This window comes from Pelobates fuscus, chromosome 2, assembly GCF_036172605.1.
Source record: "Pelobates fuscus isolate aPelFus1 chromosome 2, aPelFus1.pri, whole genome shotgun sequence".
NCBI lineage: Eukaryota > Metazoa > Chordata > Amphibia > Anura > Pelobatidae > Pelobates > Pelobates fuscus.
The window spans coordinates 128,943,340-128,969,302 of NC_086318.1; the positions used below are offsets into that span (position 1 = coordinate 128,943,340).

The 25,963-nt window shown below is 40.6% G+C and overlaps 1 protein-coding gene across 1 annotated transcript in view; it reads left to right on the top strand.

The window, feature by feature from the left end:
• NAALADL2 (N-acetylated alpha-linked acidic dipeptidase like 2) overlaps positions 1-25,963 on the top strand; it is a 711,495-nt gene that overhangs the window by 644,980 nt on the left and 40,552 nt on the right. The window contains exon 12 of the mRNA XM_063442690.1: positions 12,712-12,805. Coding sequence (XP_063298760.1) covers positions 12,712-12,805 — 94 coding nt within the window. The remainder of the gene's footprint in view (positions 1-12,711; positions 12,806-25,963) is intronic.

The window sequence follows — 25,963 nt, forward strand, 5'->3', positions numbered from 1 at the left end:
TTGGAGGATCTTTTTAAACTAAAATTGTATTTTCAAACAAATTTCAATATTTATTATATCAATGAATACAAGAGTTGCAGCTTTTGCAACCCCATTTTGCCCAGAAGAGACTAATGGTCTCCTCACGGGGAATAAACCTATCACATATGTACTTTTTATCTGAGGTCTGTAAATGAGCTGGTCTGAAGATCCAAAAATGCTGATTTGTGGCCTGAGGGGTAGGAGGCAGGTGCGCTCAAGTAGATTGTGCCTTTAAATTCTGAGAGCTCCCAGGCTATTTGTTGGACAGCCAAGGTGGTGATTCATAATTTAAATATAAAAGTGCTGATTTCTCATAGAAAGTGGAACTTATATAAACTGGGGTAAAAATAGGATATTCCTCACCTGAAGTGAATTATGGGTGGGGAGTACTTATTTAAGGGAAGGCCAATAAGCAGCTTAGTTTTTCATGATGGACAAGAGGCAGAGATAGGCCAGTGGGTGCACTTCACCACAGATGTATGCCTTGCTCCTGGTGTACAGTAAGCCTTCCTTTCCTTGATGGACACATTGTTAGTATTAGTGGATGAGCTCCAACCCTGCAGCATAGCAGGCTGAGAGTGGATCTGTAGAGCATCAAGGCTATCAATGTATTTTCCTAAATGCTGAATGATGACTGAAAAACAAACTTTAGCAAATATATTACAGGAATCAGGTGAATAGTGTCAAATTAGTTGGAAGAGTAGTAATGCATTAATCTGCATGTTGGGTTCATGGTCATCTATAGAGCTGTTAAAATGGTCAAAGCTACACAAGCGGTTTCCTTTATAGGTGTGTACTGTTCTCAAAGTGAAGTCTTTAATTCACAAAGTCGACACAAAGGTGAAAAACATATTTGAGCATTGTAGGAAGATTGCTAGACATGCATGCAATAGTATTAGGGCTAGCAATAGAACTACACTTTAGACATATTGTTAGGAATTTTGGAACACCAGTGGGGTATCCATTGTGTATCTTACCACCACTTCATAGGCATTATCTCCCCACTGGGGTGTGAGTGTTGGAGATTAATAGGCCAGCTAGTGTCTGCTCTTATTCCATTTAGGGTTCTGACAGAAACTTTGAGCCACGGTAATGCCAGTCTGGGACAAATCATGCTTTTGTTCACCCATCTCATAAACAAGATAGATGTCTTTGTGGAAAGCATGAGTTATCTCCTGATGACACATTGCAGAAAGATGTAGCAGCAATGATCAGGAGGCTGAAAGATCTACTCAAAACTCGTCTGAGCAAGCAATTTGCTAAATGCCTGTGAACTCATGCTAGCTTTCATGTGTGATTCTATAATTAAGGGTAAAGTGGCACTCCAATGCAATAGCCTAATTTACTGGAGAGAAGGAGAGAGAGACTTATTAATACGGTCCTTGATTTGCAACGAAAGAGGCATGCTAAACAAGCAACATTTTGTCATTGTCTCCTACTCCTAATAGCAGCAGCGGCATGAACTTAACACCCAACACAGTAGGTTAGCACATGCTGTTCGGGATGGAGCTCTTGGCAATCTGTGGGGAAGAAAGTGAATCAGCAAGCAGACTTAAGTGTCAGGATTACTGTTGATCCAGCACACAGAATAGGACTAAGGATAACGTTTAACCGGACCTTAGAATGGCCTTAGAATGGCCGGATTTAGCGTACCTGAGAATAGTCAAAATACTTGCCGAGGTCAGGGACACAGAAAGAGACACAACTATGGATGCCAAAGTCAAATACCAGAATAAACACTATCAGGAACACACGCTCGGATAACCAGCTAGTAGAAACCACAACAGGGCACTGATAAAAAGGTAATTTGGGTTTAAATAACCCTCCCTAGGTTGTAACTGGCTGTGTCTGACCTCTGACCCCAAAATGTGCGTGTGCGTCTGACATGGCATCGCCATCTTTGATGTGGGCGACAGTACGTTTCTTATAAAAGCCTGAACTGCAGCGGCCGGTGTTCCTAAGAACGTTATACCCCGCTGAGGACCGGAATGGAGGGAGACCAGGCAGGTGCCTGCTGGGGCCAAGGTAAGTCTGAAACATCTCTGTCGGCGTGGCTGCTTAGTTTGTGTGCAGCCATGCCAGCAGAGGGACCAAGAGCCATGACAGTAAGGAGAGTAGTGTCTCTGAAATGATCAAAGCTTACCTGGGTGAATATGCTTTGCCTCCTACTGATGACCCTATGAGCTATTGGGATGTGAAGAAGATTGTGTCGCCTGATTTGTATCTGATTGTTTACCAGCTATTGTCATGCAAACTGAACACAGTCCAAAGTGAGATAGTGTTTTATCTAGGGATGTGCATGATCCGAAATTTGGTTTGAAAAATTCGGAAATTTGGGTAAGAAAAAAAATTCGGCACTTTTGTTCGGTTCGGCACTTCCGAAATTCAGGACTTTGGCAATTCGGGACTTTGGCACTTTGGTTCGGGACTTTGGCAATTCGGGACTTCGGCAATTCAGAAAATCTGAACTCTACCCTAACCCTAACCCTACCTTAACTCTAACCCTACCCTAACTCATGGGACACTGGGTATACCTTAACCCTACCCCTACTCTAACACTAGCCCTAACCCAACCCTAACCGTAACTCTACCCTATCCTAACCATACCCAAACACTAACCTAACCGTACCCTAACCCTACCTTAACCCTAACCCTAATGTGATAAAATAAATGGTGTTTTATGTGAGGCTGTTTTTATTCCCTCTATCTTCTTCAGAGATGCATATGACATTTAACCCCAGGGAGAGCATGTGTTGTATGTGTTGTATGCAACACAAATTAATGTTTAGTTATGGGCCCCTGGGGTGGATCATTTGGAGAGCAGGGCAGGCCGGTGCTCCACTCCTCGGTTTATATACAACTGAGAGAAATAAGGTCCAGGCCAGGGTTTTGGATTGTCTCCAACCCATTGCTCAGCTGCAGGTAATCACCTGCACAAAGGGAAATAAAACCCTCCCTGGTAAACAAGTAGAGGAGACTTTTTAGTTCTCCTTTGAGGGCTGGAAGCAGCAGGCTGACTGAGCACTGGAGTGCAGAGAGTTGCTAATAAATAAGGTTTGTTTAAGTTTAATTCTCGCTAGAAATGGAAATTGAATGTTAGTAATCGCTCAGACGAGCTAGGATTTTGTTTGCAGGGCTTTGTTACATAATTATTTCTTTGGTGGTGTTCCTGATGCTGCCTCCTGTGTGGATTTTCCAAATAAAGTGACTGAACTTATATTAAATCAAAAGACTATGCATGTTTGTAACCGAGAGGACCGTGCTAATTGCTCTACAGGATCACACTAACCTAACCCATCCCTACCCTAAACCCTACCCTAACCCTGCTATCATTCACATAGTTTTCCCTCCCTCTCTTGTTTTGCCACTTTTCAGAAATCTGAAGCACTTTGGCCATTCATTTCGGTTCAGGAATTCGGCACTTCGGAAATTCTGAAGCATCCGAATGTCTGAATTGCCCAAAATTAGTCCGAATTCACATTCAGACTGAAACAAATTGCACATGTCTAGTTTTATCTTACATGGAACACTCTGAATCTATAATGCTCTCTCCAAGTCAGATTACTCCTCTGTTCACGTTGATACTTGAGGCAGCATCATCGGCTAGCTAAGATCCATTTAGCCACTCATCTCTCCCTTTAAAGTTCTTTCTAATTAAATAAACATATTCTTAAATATTGCAGTGAATTAAAAAAAATGTCAAATTAAAGTTCAGCTGCTCCTGTGGCTTCCCTATTTTCCAAATGTCTTTCATTGCAGAGGTTTGACTTTGTCTGGCAGTTATGTGGAGTAACTACACATCTAACCTCTGCAGATGCAGCTGGGAGTGGCGTTGTTCTTTTACCCATGCAGATTGACAGTCACTCAAGCTACAGACTGGATATGTGGGAAAGTTTTGTTCTTCTCAGGCTGGAAGGCATGAGTAAATTGTTAGTTGCCCAGGGCCCACTGTGTTTCTTTTTAATTTTTTTTTTTTTTATTTTTTTTTTTATAAATCCCTGTTTTAAAATTAAATTACTCACACTTCTGCTCCTTGTTTCCAAATACCTTACCCTGTAGTCATTTTGCCTTGTGTTTTGGTTACACCTGCTATCTCCATGGATGCAGTTTGGAGAAGCTGATGGAGTACTATTTTGTTTGCACACTTAAGAAGGTCAATGAATAGGCATGGATAATTAACAACCCATACACCCTGGAAATAAATCTTTCCCACACATCCAGTCTTGAGTGTGGAAAAAAATATCATCTCCATCCTAAAAATATCCCCTTTAAAAAAAAAACAAAAAAAAAAAAAAAACAACTCCAGCAGCAATTATTGTTGTTGTTGATTTAAACTAAATTTAGGACAATGTCCCTACAGGCTGGATGTGTGGAAAAGCTTTGAGTGAGTCATCAGCATTAACTGTCCAGTGGCTTTTCTTTAGATTTTTAGAATATTTATTTTTTTAACTAAAATGACTCCTGTAGCAGCTGTGCATTAATGCAAGAAAATACAGAAAATTAATCTAAATTTGCGAGCTCAGAATTGACATAATAAAAATGATTGATTAGGCTAGGCAAGGGGTAGGCAACTTTCAGCTGGCAGATGTTGTGGACTCTGTTTCCCATAATGCTTTTACAGCCATAATGCTGGCAAAGCATCAGTGGCGATATAGTCCACAACATCTGCAGCACTGAGGTTGCCTGCTTTATTTACTGACTGAATTTTATTCCTGAATTTCTTATTAGCTAAATTTGTCCAAACCAAAGTCTCAAAAAATGTTTACTTGAGGATGAAATGATTTGACTGAAACACATTTTTTCACTAAGTCTAATAGATTCTATGCTAAATAATTGACTGAGAAAGGAGAGTAGAAGATACCTCCCACAGGCAGTTCTTCTCCTCTCCACACATAGATACTATGGTAACAACAGTACCACAAGAGTAAAATCCACAAAACATGAGGACATGGCACCACTGGATCGAAGTTAAGGTGACTATATATCAAAATTTTACATTATATACATAATGAATCTCTGTGATAAATTATGTATTCAATGCATGTGGGGCATATTTGGTTTACTTTAAATTAACTTTATTGTGATGCCAATGGTCATTATTGTTGATGCTATTTAACCCCTTAAGGACACATGACATGTGTGACACGTCATGATTCCCTTTTATTCCAGAAGTTTGACCTTAAGGGGTTAAGGATTGTAAATTGGACCTTCTGTACTTTTAAGCAAAATAAACCCATATTCCATGAAAAGGTTGTGAAAGATTAGTATTACGATAAGAAATAAATAGCCCCAAATGTAACATATACTTAGACTGTTGCTAAGAATGGGTTACAGAGGTAATATGGGCATAACCCAATATATGCAAACTAGAGAGAAGGGAGCTAATGAGGTCAGAGTTCCACTTGAGACAGGAGGAAAACTGCACCCCACTGGAATTACCTGTAATTAAAACATCATCATTAGGTAATAATCTTTATTAATAGTAAAAATACCGACACACATAAACAATGAAATAGATACAAGAAAAAATGTGCAAACCAAAGTGTATTAAATAAATCAAAAAGTGTTAATTATAACGTTAAATAGGAATGGGAGTTTAGAGGTTATATGTAAGGACGTTGAGCTTAGTTTAAATTGAAATTGTTTTTCAAATAAGCCTCAAAGGGTGTAGTTAGTTAGTATATTGCATCCATATCTCAGGAATGTTTACAATGTAGCAAATAGTTGAAGTATCCCTGTTTGAATAAAAGAGATCTGAGTATCAACAATTAGACCATGAGATTAAATGTATCCAATATGGTAAAAAAAAAAATGTATTAAATGTATTAAAAGTTAATTAAACCATTAGATGAGCAAAAGTTAGATTTGAATAGCCAAGGTAGCAAAGGAGATTAACTCATGTGGTTAACATTAAATTGTCCTATAAATAAACATACCACTCTTATGGCGCTTAGCAATTAAGGTTGCTCTTTATCCATATAGGGTGATGTATTTAATCAAATCTAGGATAATGTCAAACTCCTAATGAGGGTTTCTACTTAGTTATGCCCTATCAAGAAAAAGCCACCATTAGACTTTGGGGGGGAAAAAAGGTTATCAGCAGATTATTGTTAGATGTTGTGCTATTATACCACCTACAATATATCAATAGTAAATCCAGGGAATAAACATAAACAGATCTAAGATTCCAAGCGGGGGAAAGGTTTATAGAAGGGATAAGCATTATATTTACGTAGGTGAAAGGGTAAAATCATCCCCCAACACATCTACCTAACACTTCTCCCAACCTGCTGCTTTGAGGCAGCCTCCCCTCAAGGTTCTAGACTCTGATTCTGGACCACAGACATATGTATAGCTGAGTTAATGAAAGCTAAAAAACAACTTTCTCCATTCCAAAACGTGAGAATAAGATCAAATAAAGGTGCATCGGCACTAGTATTAAGTAAGGACAAGGTAGAGAAGAAATTTCCTTGCAAATGGACAAAACCTTTAACTCCTTGGTCAAGAGGGAAGCATAAATAATTTGTAAAGGTCAATTATTCCTCCTCCTTTGGTATGAGGCAGATGACTTATTAATTGATCATGTATTCATGTATTTGACAGGTTAGAAAAAAAAAAAAAACGAGGTTCTCCACAATTTCTCATAACTGAATTCAAATGAAATCAAATTTCTTTGCATGGGAGTGGGGATTAAATTTTTATGTAACTTATCAAAAAATATGGATATAATATTTTCTTCTTTTATATTGCATTTATGATGCTTTAACCCATCTATTCTCTTACAGGCAAATAGCTTAAGCATGAGAGTTTCAATCTAAAAAGAATTACCTTTTTACATCTAAAATAAAATACTTCTAAATATTTGTTAAATGCAGGAATCATGGCAGGATAGATAGATAGATAGATATGATATAGATATGATATATATATATATAGTCTATTTTGGTCTTACATTTGAATTCCAAACAATTGAATATTGGGATCTTACAATGAACATTCTGACTTCAAAGGGAGCTAAAACCAGTGATAGTTGTACATGCTGATATAGATTCATATGTTCTTTCAATAAAGGTAAAGGGTCAGGAGATAAGGTGTAGCAATACATTCAAAAAAGGATATGGGTGAAATGTGGAGAATGAAGAATGATGGAATCTGGAGATATAACAGAGGTTGGTAAAATAAGATAATACGATGATGATGAGTGGGGTGCTGAAGATAAGGAATAAGGATTGTTGAATAGGATATGGAAGAGGGGCAGATTAAGATATGAGAATGCTAGAAAGTAGATTGCGGCTTCAAGAACTTAAAAGGTGGGTATTTTGGTGAAACTGGAGAAATAAAACGAGAGCCATGGGTAAGAGAGAAGGAGATTGTCTGATCATATTTGCAGATTTTAAATTGTAATCTTTAGAACTGCCCAGTATCAGAAACTCTTGCTCACTTTTGTTTACAGTTTGCACAGATTTTGCCTTTGTGATTATATTACTTCCTAGTTTCCCATCCTATCTATCTCCATACTCTCTTATTCTCCATTTTACCTCAATTCCTCTTGACATCATATCTCAACTGGAGTCAACCAAGGTTCTTGAGCTCTTCTGTTTTATCTTAGTATAGTCTATCTTGACAACTTATTCTTATTCTTATTATTATTATTTATAAAGCGCCAACAAATTCTACAGTGCTGAACAATGGGTGGACTAACAGACACATATTTGTAGATGAGTTGGACACACAGGAACAAGGGGATTGAGGGCCCTGCTCAATGAGCTTACAAGTTAGATGGAGTGGGGTATAGCGACACGAAAGGTAAGGGTAGGGTATAAAAGTATGTTCCTAGGATAGTATTCACTGAGGGCTTAGTATTGTTTTTATATCACTAAATACTTCTGTTATTTCTCTGTCTGAGTAGACACTTTTCCTTAACCCCTTAAGGACACGTGACATGTCATGATTCCCTTTTATTCCAGAAGTTTGGTCCTTAAGGGGTTAAATTAACAAAAATTTAATTTGGACAGATTATCTTTTTTACATGTTACACTTTAACAAGATACATACCTGCCAACTTCTTCTCCCACATTGTTCATCCTCATGTGTCTACTTTCTTCATTCCTTCAACATCATGCGTTTTTGTAAATATTATTTTATACACTGCATGGTGTTATGCATCCCTGTTGTACAATTGTGAAGTCCTGTAGAATTTATGCAACTATAAAATAAAAAAAATAATTGCATGATCATATCTACACTTGATGTCTGTGTGTATGCGTTTGTATTTATGTGTATGATTGTGTGTGCCTGTGCATTGCTTTGTTAATAAGCTGGAATAGCAAAGAACAAATAAAAAACATTCTAGTTTGGTTAATCTGCTTTTTACATCTTCACACATTGTGTTAAACTTACATTTTACTTTATTTAATTATCTTTAAGCATCCAAATGTAAGTATCTTTATTACTGAGCATTTAATTAGCATATAGAAAATGTACTTGGTAATTTAATTAAGCAGTGATAAACAGCTGAATGTAATAACCCACTCACCACAAGGTGTGTGCACTTTTTTTATTCCTTAATGCTAAAAAACATTATTTAATTTGAATCAAACTAATGGTCACTGTGTTTTTACACTATAGTCTTTTACAAACATAGCTTGTATCTGCCCCTTTCTAAAGTGATACATCTATAGCACATGCACTTATCTCCAACCTTGGCTACTGCAACCCATTGCTCACTCAATCACTGGCTGCTATGGATGATAATAGCTTGGCTGTGCAATGCTGGGAAGCCTGATTAAAGCTGCAGGAAGGATTTTAATCATATTGTGACAGTTTTCCTGATATGATTTAAGCGGAGAGGGAAAAACTCCTTGTGCTGCAATAGTAAATTGCAGAGCACTCTGTGAAGTCATCAAGGGATTCCATCTGCTTAAAGGACCACTATAGGCACCCAGACCACTTCAGCTTAATGAAGTGGTCTGGGTGCCTGGTCCAGCTAGGTTTAACCCTTTTTTTCTATAAACATAGCAGTTTCTGGGAAACTGCTATGTTTATATTAGGGCTAATCTAGCCTCTAGTGGCTGTCTCATTGACAGCCGCTAGTGGCGCTTGCATACTTCTCACTGTGAAAATCACAGTGAGAAGACGCCAGCGTCCATAGGAGAGCATTGTGAATGCTTTCCTATGAGACTGGCTGAATGCGAGCATGGCTCTTGCTGCACATGCGCATTCAGCCGAGGAGGCGGAGAGGAGGAGGAGAGCTCCCCGCCCGGCGCTGGAGAAAAAGGTAAGTTCCACCCCCTAGAGCCCGGTGGGAGGGGGACCCTAAGAGAGGGGGCACTCTCAGGGCACTATAGTGCCAGGAAAACAAGTGTTTTCCTGGCACTATAGTGGTCCTTTTAAATCAGCAAGAAATTCCTCTTGCTGGTATTAGCAAAGGGAATCCCACTAACACTGTTACTAGGATCAGGGCTAGGATTAGAGTCAAGTTTTGAATTAAGGGTCAGCTTAGGGTTAGGTTTAGGGTTGGAGATTTAAAAAGAAACAGCAAAAATACAGTGTGTATGTCAAAATTCTAAAAGAAAACAGGAATACAGCTACTTTTTTTTTTTTTTTTTAAGAAATGATCTACCAAATCTCTAACTATAAAATAGCAAGGCCTCTTATATGGCACTGTAACTTCACTGCAATGTTAAGGTAGTGGCAAAGTAGATTGTTATAGAATTGACTGTGCCTGCTGCTCATGCCAGTGCTGGCAATATATCTCACTTTCAGTCTCGTGAATGGTTCCATCTGCTGGTTCACGGGCTGAACTATAGCCACTAAAAATAAATTGTATAATAATCACGTCACACCCTTAAAGGGACCACGCCATCTTGGCTACCCCATGTTGTTTGGAGTCGCAGAGATTATGTGGACCAATGAGCACTCATGTGAAGCTATTTAAAACCTGTTCTGGCCTTAGTCATCACCCTATCGTGGTTTCTGTTTAGTAACACGTTCAGTGCTCCTGCGACTCTTGTGATTTCCTGTTTTTGACCCTGGCTTTGTTTTAACTCTGTTAACCACTGGCATCCTGGCCCAGCTTGTATTTTGAACTGTGTATTTTTGGTATCCTGATCTGGCTTGTTTTTCGTGTGTTTTTCACCTTGGGCCATTCCTGGCTTTCATTATTTCTTTTAATATGTTAATTCCGGCCACGCTAAGGCCTGGTTATACGTCTTTTTTGGACCCTTATTTTGTGGGTACCTGGTTTCCTGAGTGTAAGGGTAATAGCAACCATGACACAGATATTGTTTTACTCAGAAGAGTTAGTTGAGCATAATTTGTAAGGGTTGATCACAGTGGCTCATATAAGATTAACAAAATACACAGCAAAAAAAAACAAAAAACCCTTTGACATAAACTGATGAGAAAAATGGGGCATATTAACATATAATATACAGCCTTTGAGATACTTTTGAGTCTCTACTTTTGCAAATGGTAGGCCTAAGTGGGGTAATCTGAACAGTCAAACTGCTACAATGCCCCCCAAAAAGACATAGGCCCATCAAATGGTCAGGTCTCTTGTATGCATTACAGCTTCACTGGATAGTATCAAATGCAGGTATGAGGGGTAATTTTTGTTCTCAGAAGATGGAGCTGAAATCAATTCGTGATGTTGTACTAAAATCCTTGTTGCATGCATGTAAGCTGAAAATGCACATTTGACGACATATAGCAGGTGTTGGTAGTTAAATGGCTGCATAAACATGTCAAAATATCCTTAAGTAAATACCCTGTGGGATGTATTTATATACATATATTCTTGTTTATGGCAATTTTATTTTCTGTTATGGCTATTGAACTTAGAAGACAGGCAAATTAATATTCTACATCGAAATTGTATTTTACTCCTTGCATTTTGTGGCCTGTCTCTGCAAAATAAACTGAAATAATGTTTCTCAAAGGGTTATCCTAACCCTTTTCAGGGGGACTTTTATTTGTGTAAAATTCCTTAATGGGCAATATTTACTAGATATCCCCCTGTGTTTGCATTAAGAATTGCAAAAAAGGTTTTGTGCTTACCTGGAATCTAGCTCTGGGCAAAGCTCTCTGCTATTGAAGCACCTTCGTGGCACCAGCCAAGGCCTTGCATGGTCAAATCACAGGATTCTCATAAAGAAGGCTATAATTGGACAATTTGGCCAGCTCAGAGCGCATCTGCACAATCTGTGCTTGTGAGGTGAGGTAGAGAGGCGTGGGGGTGGGGGGGGGGGGGGGGAGGGGAGGTGGAAGAGGGAGTGGGGAATGTATTTATTTGTTTACAAAACAAGCAATTTTATTGGGAGAAGAGAAAAAAAGCTTTGCCCTATATGTTAATTGCCAGTGTACTACGTGCTCTGATGATGGATATATTTTATGCACAGAATTGACATTAGAGAGACCAAAACAGAGTTCCATGCTACCGAAGTCACATGTGCCAGAGGTTAACTAGCCCCTTGCTAGTTACATGTGCTGGGAGGGTAACTGGCCCTGGCACACACAAGTGCAATTTACGCAGTATGTGTAGTATCCAAGCTGGGACACTGCACATACATGCTTCTACCAGCATGACCATTTCAAAGCACTGAAGCAGTCCTGGTGATTGGGGTAACCCTTTAAGCAGCACTACTTCTATATGCATTATTATTGCCAAAACTTTGTAAAAAATGCGTTCCATTTTTAGCAATCTTTTATAATAAATGAGAATTTATGTATTTGTCAAATTTAATTAAAAGAGTGTGATGAAGCTACATCCCTGGTGCCTGTGGCAGAACCCCTCTTCATTAGATTGTGTGTTTTCCCCTTTGTATTATTGTGTTTCCCTAGCTTTTCACATATTATGCCCTGTTCCCTGTTCGGGAGCGTTCATACGAACGGAACCCCTTTGTCTCCCTAACGGGACCACCTCGGTGCACCATTAGATCACACCAATTGATCAGAACATTCGCACCTTCAACATAAGTGCAAAACTGCAAGGGAAGTAATTAATTAGTGCTCCCTTTCGTACAGACGAACTCCACCCTGGGGGGAGCATTCATATCCTGAAAGGATTCCCATCAGAGACCTTGGGGTCTGATGGTTCTACACAGTATTTTCCATAAAACTGCACTGTTCTTGACAGATATCATGGATGTCCCACTCTGAACTCCCTGAAGACACCCTCCAAATCTAGGGGTTACACCCCCAGGTGCTCGTATCACCAATGAAACTACTACTACAATCACTTTAATTATCCTTTCTAGCTCCTTCCAAGGTCTTTACTATATATGGCAATGCAGCATTTCAAAAAGTTCTGTCATATACCCAAAAAAGGCAAATATTACCAAAATAATACAATTAATATTAAAGTTATTTACTTTCCCATATGAAGTGCATTACAAACACTATATTCTCATTATATAGTTGCTCTTGTGTTGAAAAGATGATCTTGCAAATTAAATGATAGAATGAAATCAATATCAATGTTTCTTTAACGATCTGCATTTTTATTTGAGATTTTGTATGTTTGGCTTATATTTACACAGTAAATTTCAAATGATAATTTTTATTTTTATCATAAAACATATTACATCTGCCATTCTGGTTGATTTGCCATGACACAATTTTTGGAAGATGATTATAAACATGTTCTCCATAAACCATGTAAAACAAGAAATTTTACTTTTTCTTTTTCAGCTGACCTTGGAATTAGTTCTTCAAATTGCAAGTGAACCACTTCTGCCCTTTAATGCACTGGATGTTGCATTAGAAATACAGAAGAATATAGAAGGTAATCCACAAGGATGCATTTTGTATCTTTGTTAAAATATACTGTTGGTACTCTGAGTAAAATTGCCTCAAACTACATGGTTTTGTTGAACTAAAGCACATATTCATTTTCCCTGGGGCTATGGCAGGAGTGATTTCCTATGTTTTCTCTACCTTTTAATATTACCTAATCGTACAGCACACAAAGGTTCAATTGGAAGCAAATTTACTTTTATGAACTCATACAGAACAATAAAAGGAATAAAAACCGGATGACAAAAAATATGCTATTTATGTACTTCAACTGATTATTTTGTGATCATATCCATTTTGTTTTTCTAGCTTGCATCAGAGTGGAATCATATAGAAAATGAAAATGCTAAATCTATAAATAAAGCTGTGGTCTGAGCCTCCATTTTTAAAGCATCAATGTCACCCTCTGAGGATTTTGCGGAATTTGCAAAGACCCCAGCTGTAACATCGCCTTTGGGGGTCTGGTGTCCAGGGGGCAGGTAAAGGATACCTTAACCTGCCCCTTGTGGGTGTAGCCATCTTTCTTTGGCAGGTCCTCTTCAGCTCCTGGCACGGCAACATCACACAGGCTAAGTCTATGGGTAAAGCCAATTCCCTGCAGCCATTACTGGTAGTTGTCCCTACTTTGTCTCAGGATATATCTCGTGACAGGGTTGGAAGTTCTGTGAAATTCTAACACAGTCAATATGAGTATTTCATAAAGATTTTATCTTTATGAAATACTAATTTTTCAGGGTGGGGTGTTGACAGTGTCGCTTTAAGCAGCAACATGCAGAGGTCTTATCACAGGCAACTATACAATAACAAAAAATAAGACCGGTAGATGTTGCCACTATTCAGTAAATAACCCAAAAATTTAAGGTGCACATTGAATAAATAAAGGCAAGAGTAAGTGACTAAATAACCTTAATGGTTATGTCTCTCCCTCTCTCCCTCTCTCCCTCTCTCCCTCTCTCCCTCTCTCCGAGGCTAGTTGTTACCAAGTACCATGGGCCCTTCAGACCTGGGTCCCCTCTTTGTGCCTTTTCCCTTCCTGTGTCCCCTCAGCCCCCAATAGTGTAGGTAGCGATCCTCCACTAACATTTCCAAGGCACCCAGCTATTGTGTCATGGAATCGGCATGGGATACCACTGTGTTGTGGGTCTGCGCCTTAGCTTCCACCCGCTGCTCCAGCTCAGACGTGCGCACCTCCAAGGCCTGTATCTCCAATTTGACTTCATGGGAGGTTCTGGCTATTTCCCCTGCAAGGTAAGTTTTTACTTCTGTGAGTTTATGCAAGATTTGCACTGTTTCTCCCATGGGGATGTTGACGGCATTGCCAGTGGCATGGGGACGGAAAAAGAGAGCCGCGAGGACTCACATGGCGGCCATCTTGGGAGGCCGGAGTCGCCCACAAGGCTGTAAACATGTTGGGACAGATCAGGTTTTCACCCCGCTCCACTCATTTCTTTCTGGGCTGTTTCACTATGTGACCTGTGCTGGCCATGGTAAAGTTTTTTGGAGATGTGTGTGGGTCTCGATGCTGCAGGCAAGTGTGTGATTCAGTGCGGATGGACAGGAGCTGTGGAGTTATGCTGCTATCCTAGTCTAAGGCCAAACCACGCCCCTCAAAATTATTTTTTACTCGAGGGAAAATAAGTTTTATAGTCGCTACATCTCACTTAAAAATTGTAAGTTTGCTTTCAAAAGCCTTTATGTATCCAAACATAATGTCAATACTTTTGCTGACCGACTTATGCTCATTAATCTGAGTAAAGTTTGCCAGATCCTTATCCTCAAGAAATACCAGAATTTCTACAAAGCACTCAACAAATCGCGCAAGTACTTTTCCTCAGCTCAGCCATCTCACATTATTGAACATCAGCAGTCCACTGTAGTTTGAATCAACTTCCTGTAAAGGTGCAGAAAATTCTCGCTTGTGAAGGGTTCGAGCAGCTATACAATTCACTATTTTTGTTACAAGTGATATTAACTCATTTAATTCTGTGAATCCTGCCTTGGCACATATCACTTCCTGATGGAAAACTTCAATGAAAAGGCACAAGTGGGTGTCCAATAACCTCCATAAACAGTTTCACAAATCCCACATTTTTTCCCACCATATCGGGTGACCCATCTGTGTCACTGACACAACTTTAGAGATATCAGTTGCTTAGGTCACGGAATGTTTTTGTAACAACCTTATATATTTAGCTTCCTGATGTACATATTGGCACTGATTCTTAGACATGTGCAATTAGTTTCGGTCCGAATATGAATTCGGACGAATTTCGGGCAATTCGGACATTCGGGTACTTCCGAATGTCCGAATTGCCGAGGTCCCGAAGTTCAGAAATTACCGAATTGCCAAAGTGTCGAAGTGCCGAAGCACAGTATTGCCTAAGTACTAATATGCTTACCCAGTGAAGAAGAATGTTGCAACACTTACAACAATCAAGTAACATACATTCATATAAAATGTAAGTTACTTAGCCTGTCAATGTAATGACAGGAATGAATAAGTAGATAACTCCCTGATTCCCACAGTATTAGGGAGCTATCTACTAAAAGGCTGAAAGACCTAAATTGGTCTTTCAGCCAAATTTACTAATCCTAAGTAAAGATTACTTAGTATTAGTAAATTATGCCCCTACTCGCTATACCACGAGTAGGGGCATTTATATTAAACAGTGAGCAGCCTGTGGCTGTTCACTGTTAAAAAACTAAAAATTAAAAATAAAAATTGCCCCCCCAGGCTTGGGGGGGGGGACCTATTGTCCTCCCCCCAGGCCCCCACCCCAGAGCAGCGGGTGGGGGCCCTAATGTAAAATATTGGGGGGGACCTATTGTCCTCCCCCCGGGCCCCCACTCCTGAGCGGCAGGTGGGGGCCCTAAATCAGAATAAGGGGGACCTAATGTCCTCCCCCTTGCCCCCCACCCATGAGCGGTGGGTGGGGGCCCTAAATTATAATAAGGGGAGGACCTAATGTCCTCCGCCTGGGCACCCACCCTGAGCGGTGGGTGGGGTCCCTAAAAAAAAAAATGTCCCCCCAGGTGACTAGGGGTCCCCAAACCACTAGTCACCCCCTTCCCGCCCCCCCAAAAAATGATCCCCCCTACCTACCCCCTCACGCTAAAAATAATGAGGGGGGGACCTTTAACCAAGTATCTGTAAAAATAAAATAAACTTACCATTCAATGTTTTCTTTCTTCTAAGCTCTGCAGCGGTGGGTGGGGGACCTAAATTGGAATAAGGGGGACCTAATGTCCTCCTCCTGGCCCCCACCCCTGAGCGGCAGGTGGGGGCCCTAAATACTAATAAGGGGGGACCCGCCGCTCATGGGTGGGGGCCAGGGGGGAGGACATTAGGTTCCCCCCTTATTAGTATTTAGGGTCCCCACCCACCGTTTAGGGGTGGGGGCCAGGGGGAGAACATTAGGTGTGTCCCCTTATTTTACTGTAGGGCACCCACCCGCCGCTCAGGGGTGGGAGCCAGGGGAAAGGACATTAGGTCAGGGATGGGGGCCGGATGGGAGAACAATAGGGACCCTTTTTTTTGTTTTTAAACCGTGAGCAGCCACTTCGGGACTTTGACTCATAACACTGTGATTGGTTACTTTTAAAAAAGAAAGCAACCAATCCCAGTGTTATGAGTCAAATTACACAGCATGGGAAAATACCAAAGAACTTTCCCATGCTGTATAAACATTTTATTTTACAGGGTTAGTTTATTGCCTCCCCCTCACTATTATTAGGGTGAGGGGGGTAGGTAGGGTATTTTTATTGGGTAAGGAGTGACTAGGGGCTTGGGGACCCCAAGTCACTTTATTATTTGTTGTCCCCACCCGTCGGTCATGGGTGTGGACCTAGGGGGGGAACATTAGGTCCCACATTTAATTAATTAGGATCGCGACCCGCCGCTGATGGGTGGGGACCTGGGGAGGACATTAGGTCCCACATTTAATTAATTAGGATCGCGACCCGCCGCTGATGGGTGGGGACATTAGGTGCTGCCCCCCATTATTTATTTATTTATTTATTTATTTGGGGTCCCCACCCGCCGCTGATGGGTGGGGACCAGGAGGGGCATTATGTTTTATATTTATAGCCCCTACCCATGGAGGGGCACTTTGTCCCCCCCATTTTAGTTATTTGTGTTCCCCACCATGGGGTAACAAGGGGACCAGTGGAAGGTCCCCCCTTATTGCACTAGCAACTGATCAGCAATAGCTGCCCAGTCACTAGTAGTTTTAAATGACAGTGAGCAGCTGCAAGTAGGGGCATGTGGGAAGATTTAACCTCCCTTTTATCAATATGGGGGTTGTAGTGACCCCCATACTGACTTATATTTAGTTTAAAATGACAGCAAGCAGCCACTGGCTGGTAGCTGTCATTTAAAACTGGATATAAATTAATCTTGTATAGAAGTGTAAAGAGTACGGTAAGAGTACATATAAGAAGTAGCTATTTAGATCAGTAGCACAGCCTTATTGTGTTACTGATCTAAATTGTTAAATTTATATATTGCAACATTGTTCATATTGCAATTATAGTTTTTGCTATAACTATTGGTTAGGCATACTCTTACCCTATCTCTCTATCATTTCTATATAAGAAACAGTTTTTTATATCCAGTTTTAAATGACAGCAAACAGTCACTGGCTGCTCGCTGTTTAGGCGACATGCCCCTACTACACAGGGGAGACCTGGCACAGGTAGGGGCATGTGGGTGGATTTACCCTGTGCCAGGTCCTCCCTTATTGCACTAGTGACTGGGCAGCAGTAGCGGGTGGATTTAACCTCCCTTTTATCAATATGGGGGTCATAGTGACCAAACTGATTTATATTCAGTTTTAAATGACAGCGAGAAGCCACTGGCTGCTCGCTGTTTAGGTGACATGCCCTACTCGCAGCATGCGGGAGGCTTTAACCTCCCTTTCATTAATATGGGGGTCAATTAGTTTTTAATGCAGGGAGGTAGGAATGGTTATTTATTACAAGGAGGGAACTGGTAGCGCTGCCGGCTCCCTTCTGGCTTTTTTTTTTTTGGCGCATGCGCAGTGCTGTTTTTGTTCTAATGGGTGAAAATGAATTATTATTTAACGAATTTCGTTCAAAAAACGAATGGTTTGCGGCCGAAATTCCAGATTGACTAATGAAATTTGTATTTAGTACGAAATCATTCGTATGAAATGAAAATTTCACTGGTGCACATGTCTATTTCTGAGTAGAGTCTCTTTCAAATTTAAGGATGGAATTTGATTGAGTCTTATAGAGGTGTAGCTGCCTGGAAATGTATTCCTTCCTTTCATCCTCACTTTCTTTCAAGAGCTGTCAATGATTAGTTTCAAAATGTTTATTTATATTCCACGTTCTGCTTACTACCATTTCATTACACAGTATGCACAATGATCTGTTTCTGTCGATAATGCCATATGTCTTGAAAGGGTCTGGTCACTAAGGGGTTAAACACGGTTTCATATGTATTGCAATTACAAAGTTTTCTTGGTTTTGAAGAGATTTCACATTATTTTCCGAGTCTAAGCGAGAGACAATCTCTGCACTGCCTTTTGGCATAAAATGTGTTAAATAGTGATTTTTTTTTCACATCAGGGAAACTTTTATCTTCCAAAATGTCTTGGCGTGTCACCTTTGACACGCGTGTCAAAGGGTGGCCATCATGGTGCCATAATGACCTGTGCGGTCACTATATCATGCAACAACAAGAGGAACTACCAGAGTTGCAATGGTCACAGTTGTAACCAGGCTCTAAAGTCCATGCTTTTATTCCTGACCTTAGTGTTAAACCCACCATTTAGGTTGATTTTACCCCCTCAGCCCCCTTAAAAAGAATAGGAACTCACCTTATTTCCAGCGCCGCATGGGTCTGCCGGTGCTGGCCTGCCCCTGATCCGCCTCCTTGATGACATCATTTTAATTACCGATTTTTAGCCAATCCAATGCTTTCCCATTGGGAAAGCATTGGATTGGCTAAAATTGTCAAGAAGGCACGGTGGGGGCAGGACCAAACGCTGTTTTGGCCAATCAGCACTTCTTGATCCAATGTATCTCTATGAGGAAAATTCAGCATCCCCATACAGAGCGTGGAGACACTGAATGGCAGCCCTAGGAAGCATCTCCAGTGGCCATCTGAGGAGTGGCCACTTGCAGGTGTCCCTATGGGCAATGTAAACACTGCCTTTTCCCTAAAAAGGCAGTGTTTGCATGAAAATGCCAGAAGGCAATGATTATACTCACCAGAACAACTACATTAAACTGTAGTGGTTGTGGTGACTATAGTGTCCCTGTAATATCTTTACAATTTTTTCATATCTTTCTAGTTAATATACGTTAAACAAAAATCTGCACACCATTCAAGCCATAAGACTTGCTTTTCCCACAGGAATCACAAATTTGCAGTGATGTTACTACCGCAAAGGATTCTGGGGAGGGGTGGGATATGCAAATTAGTTTTTAAAAAAAATCACATTTTTGCCTCATTCCATTTTAAATATGATTTCCTTTGAGTCTGTTTTTCCACCCAGAATCCTTTGCGGTAGTAACATCACTGCAAATTTGTGATTCCTGTGGGAAAAGCAAGTCTTATGGCTTGACTGGTGTGCTGATTTTTTGTTTAACATTGTATTAACTATCCACAGACTTCAGGTGGAAGGGGTTTTCAATCACAATTTTTCCCCACTAAACCTTTTTTGTTTTATATATATATATATATATATATATATATATATATATATATATATATATATATATATATATATTGTGATCCTCTTTTGCAGATAGCACAGTCCTCTAGGGTAAACAACAGACACAGTCCTTTGGTTTTCATATAATCCAGACAATTTTATTGGCAAGTCCACACATCAACACAACTAAAACATAAATATAACAGGTTTCCCCTTTAAACAAAAACCTAGCTCGTCTGAGCACTGACTCACTTTTGATATCCCTCTCTATGAGGGTTAAACTAACAAAAGCATATTGTAGAGTTGCACCAACCTTATTAGATAGCAACACACTGCTATCCTTTTTGCACTCCAGTGCTCCAAGCCAGCCTTAACTGCTTCCTTCTGCACCCCCAGTGCTCCAAGCCAGCCTTGAATGCTTCCTTTCTGCACTCCCAGTGCCTAGTCTCCTTGACTCTCTCACTGGAGAGAACAGCCTCTCTCCTACCTGCTTCCTGGGAGGAAACCAGCAATACCCCTTTACCTGCCTAGATGGGAGGGGTTTATTCCCACTGCTACAGCTAATTATCTGCAGCTGCGCAGTGGGTTGGAGACAGTCCAAAAAACCCTGGCCTGGATCTATGTCTTCCAAGAAAACCACTAAACTGTGGAGTGGAGCAGTGGCCCACCCTGCTCTCCAAATGCTCCACCCCAGGGGCCCATAATTAAACTTAGCTTTGTGTTGCCTACAACACAAACTACACATACTTCCCCTGGGGTTACAAGGCCTCTCTGCCTTCACTTTATCACAATATATATATATATATATATATATATATATATATATATATATATATATATTACATTGCTAAACACAAATGCACACACCAGTCAAGTCATAAGTCTTGTTTTTCCCACAGAAATCTCACTTTAACAGTGCTTTGACTACTGCAAGGGATTCTGGGTAGGCGTATGTAAATGAGCTCTATGATATATATAGACAAGTGGGCTACTAGAACAAATCATTCCTGAACACGGAGAGAGAACCTAGACCTGCTTGAATGCTACTACAACAGCAGACCTAATAAGAGAGGCTACATGAAACGTATGTGGGAGCTATAGATGAATAAGAGACCATCATCTACCCTAAGACCAAAAACTGGTTACACAACGTTTGAAGATCTTCAAGAGAAAACTAGTGTCACAACTGGAAATAAATGGACTACAGAAGAAATCAACCATACACCATGAGGAGGAAGAAGTTCCCATACCCACATTCTTATCTGCAGAGAATTGTCAACCTGAATCCATACCCCAAGATGGCATAACAACAGATAAAAGGGAAATGATCCTAGAAAAACTAGCAGTCATTAGCCTGCGGTAAAGACTACCGAAGTTTACTGGAAAGTAACCAACAGACAGCATACTAGCTGCAGTCAATGAAGCATTGTCCACAATCCCGACATGCACCATCGCAGGGTCATGTATGCCACAGCATTAGTGGTCCTCCAGCTACCTGACCACAAGATCAGGCTCAAAGAGAAGCAATGCCCACCATGGAGAATACCACTGTAATCCAAGATAAGACAGCACGGAAGGAAGTTAGTAAGCTGGATCAACTTAACAGAGTTGGAAAGATCAAAGATAGATCCTGGCTGCTGCGGAAGTACAAAGATATGACCATACTGGAGGCCCTGGAAACAGCCAAGCAAAGACTGACAGCATTGGCAACCAGACTGAGCAGATACACCAGAGAAACAGAAGCTTCTGGGAGCAAGAAACATCTCATAACACCGAGGCCCAGCGGCTACTAAACCTAAAAGCAGACCACTGCATCCTGCCAGAACAGGAACCAGTCATAATCACGATCGAAGATATCCAACAGAGAGCAGCAAACATGAAGAGCTGGTCAGCCCCAGGACCTGACATGATCCACAACTACTGGATAAAGAAGTTAACAGCACTGCATGAATGCCTAGCAGCTACTAGCATCAGGCTCCCACCATGACTGGCTAACACAAGGCAGAACAATACTAGTCATGAAGGACCCTTACAAGGGAACAGCATCATCCAACTACCGACCAATAACCTGCCTCCCCACAACATGGAAACTCCTGTCAGGCATCATAGCCTCAAATATCCAAGTGCATATGAGTCAATATATGAGCAATACTCAGAAGGGGATTGGAAACTACACCAGAGGATCCAAACACCAACTACTGGTAGACCAAGCAGTCCCAAGGGATTCTAAGACCAGACAGACCAATCTGTGTGTATGGCCTGGATTGACTACAAGAAAGCCTTAATCAAGAACTCGATTGGCAAGTGGAAAACAACTCTAAAAGCCAATTCCAGGACAAAAACTCAAGTGAACATCAAATGTTGCATATACCAAGGTGATGTGCTATCCCCAATGCTGTTCTGCATAGGCCTCAACTCCCTTTAAGTTCCAGAAGGCCAAATAGAAGATGTAGAGAACATCTACAAGTACCTGAGGGTACCACGAATGCATGGCAACCATGAGGCTCTTTGGAGGTACTTGGATGTTGCAATATCCAAGTACCTCCAAAGAGTCAGGTCCTGAAGTCCCAGCTCATGAACACATATGTCCTACCTGTCATCCGGTACCCAACTAGAATAATAACCTGGCCAACAGAAGGACTGGTCACCATGGATGTCAGGACCAGGAAACTACTCACTATGAATGGAGGATTCCACCCAAAATCCTGCACCCAGAGACTGTACACCTGCTGGGAAAGAGGTCGGGGCCTGATGAATGTCAAGGCTTCAGTCTTGAATAAAACACAGAGCATCCACAAGTACATCACAAAGATGGCTCCCAAAGATGAACTGCTAAGGGAATGCCTGAGACTTTAACAGATAGAGGATGCAGAAAAAGAGGAGGTTCCTTGCAAGACAAACCTCTCCATGGGGTGTACCACCGGCAGATAGTGGATGTGGCTCACATGACAAAATCCTACCAGTGGTTTGAAAAGGCAGGACTAAAAGACAGCAATGAGGCCCTAATCCTAGCAGCACAGGAGCAGGCACTCAGCACCAGATCAATAGAAGCTGGAATCTACCACACAAGACCCAAGGTGCAGACTGTGCAAAGAGGCCTCTGAGACAGTCCAGCACCTAGTAGCCAGATGCAAGATGTTAGCAGGAACAGCATACACAGAGAGACACAACCAAGTTGCTGGGATTGTGTACCAAAACATCTGCACAGAATATGGATTGGACCTGCCTAAGTCCAGATGTGAGATACCACAAAGGGTAGTTGAGAAGGACAAGGCTAAGATCCTGTGGGATCCAGACAGACAAGCAAGTGCGGACCAACCAACCAGACCTTGTGGTGGTAGACAAGGAATGAAAGACTGCAGTCATGGTGGATGTGGCAATACCCAGTGACTATAACATCAGGAAGAAGGAACACGAGAAGGTGGACAAATACCAAGAACTGAAAGAAGAACTAGAAAGGATGTGGAAGGTGAAGGCAGTAGTAGTCCCAGTTGTGATGGGAGCACTCAGGGCTGTGACTCCCAAGTTAGGGGAGTGGCTTCAGCAGATTGCAGGGGGGACATCTGAGATCGCTGTCCAGAAAAGTGCAGTTCTAAAAACAGCTAAGATACTACACAGAACCCTCAAACTCCCAGGCCTCTGGTAGAGGACCTGAGAATGAGGAATAAATATACCACCCAGAAAGGGTGAGATAAATAAATAAATAAATAAATATATATATATATATATATATATATATATATATATATATATATATATATATATGCACATATGACACTGAACCAGCCACATAGCCTGCTTTACCAATCCCCCATCACCCACACACAACAACACAGGGCCCTATAGTTTCTAGTTACATATTTTTAATGAATACACTATTACTAAAGGACAACTGTTGCCTCATAACTTTGTTTTAATATAACAATCATTTCATCAAGTTTATAAAAGGATATCTATTTTAAGCACATGTAAAAATGAGAAACTCTAGTGACAGTGTTTTAAAGCCAACCTGCTCAAACAGGCTTTTAATCTACAAATAGTGTGTTTTAAAATATGTTCATATTTATTTATTTACGAAGTAGTGTCAAAACCTCATAAAAGTAACCACTGTGTATCAAATAAAAGAAAATGGCCTTTTAGTAAAAATGTCCTGGGAGAACCGTCGCAGTTTGTGGCCTGTACTTTTCACAGTCTGACAAGTGGAAGACTTCTTAGTATATTTATGACCGTAGTTCAGAGCTGCAGATCATTCTAGTTCTCCACTTTTCTTACAGTCACTGGAATGAAGGATAATTTACTGCCGAGTAATTTGTTGGAGTTGATTTATTGAGCCTATCTTGAAAGCATTGTGTTTTGAAAATGAATGACCTTGGCCTGTGTATTTGGTTAAAGGACAAATTATTTTAGGGAAAAGCAAAGATTGTATCTTGCACAGTGATGAAAACAAGTGGCGAAACCAGCACTTTATACTCATTTATACTAGTCTGTTTTAAATCACAGGAAATAGCACTACAAATCTTGAATGATCTAGGAGCTAGAATCTGTCCTTTGGAGTAGGAGGCAATGCTGTAACTGAAATAGGATGCAATAAATAAAATCTGTCTTAAATTGTGATATTATAAGGACAAATATAAAAGAACCAACAGGAAAGATTATTCTGCCAGCGTACTTACATTTAAACTGCAGATAATTTATAAATCTTACTTTACTCCTTAAAACAAGAAGCCCATTTGTACAGACAAAGAGTGAATATACCCCAAACAAGGGGGGACTCAATGCTGATATATAAAGGGGGAGGGGGGGGAGGAGGGAATGAAATATTTACAGCTTAAAGGACCACTCTAGTGCCAGGAAAGCATACTCGTTTTCCTGGCACTAGAGTGCCCTGAGGGTGCCCCCACCCTCAGGGACCCCCTCCCGCCCGGCTCTGGAAAGGGGAAAGGGGTTAAATCTTACCTTTTTCCAGCGCTGGGCGGAGAGATCTCCTCCTGCTCTCCTCCTCCGATCCGCCTCTTCTCCTCCCCGTCGGCTGAATGCGCACGCGCGGCAAGAGCTGCGCGCGCATTCAGCCGGTCACATAGGAAAGCATTCATAATGCTTTCCTATGGACGCTGGCGTGCTCTCACTGTGAAAATCACAGTGAGAAGCACGCAAGCGCCTCTAGCGGCTGTCAATGAGACAGCCACTAGAGGACATAGGGGGAAGGCTTAACCCATTCATAAACATAGCAGTTTCTCTGAAACTGCTATGTTTATGAAAAAATGGGTTAACCCTAGAAGGACCTGGCACCCAGACCACCTCATTAAGCTGAAGTGGTCTGGGTGCCTAGAGTGGTCCTTTAAGTAACTTGATTTAAAATGAGCCTCGAGAGGCAGTAAGCCAAATCCCCACAGATATATTTGTACAAAATGTATCCAGTAGATAAACACTGTATTAGGTAAAAGAGGAAAATAAGATCCAAATTGAAATAAAGCTGGTGAACAAAAATAATTATGTATATAACACCAGATCCTATTCTCGTCTCAGAATGCAGCTGTATGTAATATGGCTAAACTAAGCCTCACAAGCCTCATCTTAAAGCAAGTTACTTAAGCTGTAAATATTTCATTTTCCCCGCCTTTATATACCAGCATTGAGTCCCCCTTGTTTGGAGTGTATTCACTCTGTCTGTACGTATCATTTTTTTAGGGTCCAAGCCCTTCGGTGGAGCTGGTACCACCACACTGACCTCTATGTCCATAGCCCAACAAATTTGGATTAGGCATCATAGTCTCCTTTCTGCTTTGTAAGGAAGCCCATTCCACTTTAAGATTCTTGAATTTTTCATGTTTGCCTCATTTAACTAAAATAAAAAACAAAACCTTTACAGTGTAAAAGAACAAGTCAATAATTCAAACACATACCTTATGCTATACAAACGAATAAGAAAAATAGCATGTTTAGTAAATTTTTGTTTTGTAACAAAGTTTTTAATGTTTCTAAATATTTTAAATTGAGAAAAAAAATTGGGTATTTATAACGTTTCTATATATTATAGGTAACAAAACACAAGTGTATTTGCAGGTTAAACACATGCAAATCTTCAGACTTTAGCAGTCTAGTGCAATCCTGTGGAATCCTCTTGATGCTGCCATCAAGGCACAGTATGATACAAAATTATCTGTGCCTGTAGCTTAATCAAGCAAATAAGGACATGCCAGACACAATGACCTAGTTGGGGAAGCTGTATTTTTGACCAGCAGGATATGCAGTATAGTATATGTAACAAAATATCCATTAGCAAGATCAGAATATAGTCAAAAGTGCATGTGTGAATGAGGGTGATAAGTGAAAATGTTGTGTGTGTGTGTGTGTGTATGTATATATATATATATATATATATATATATATATATATATATATATATATATATATATATATATATAATCCAACTGCATTCTTAGCACAAGATCAATGGACTGTCA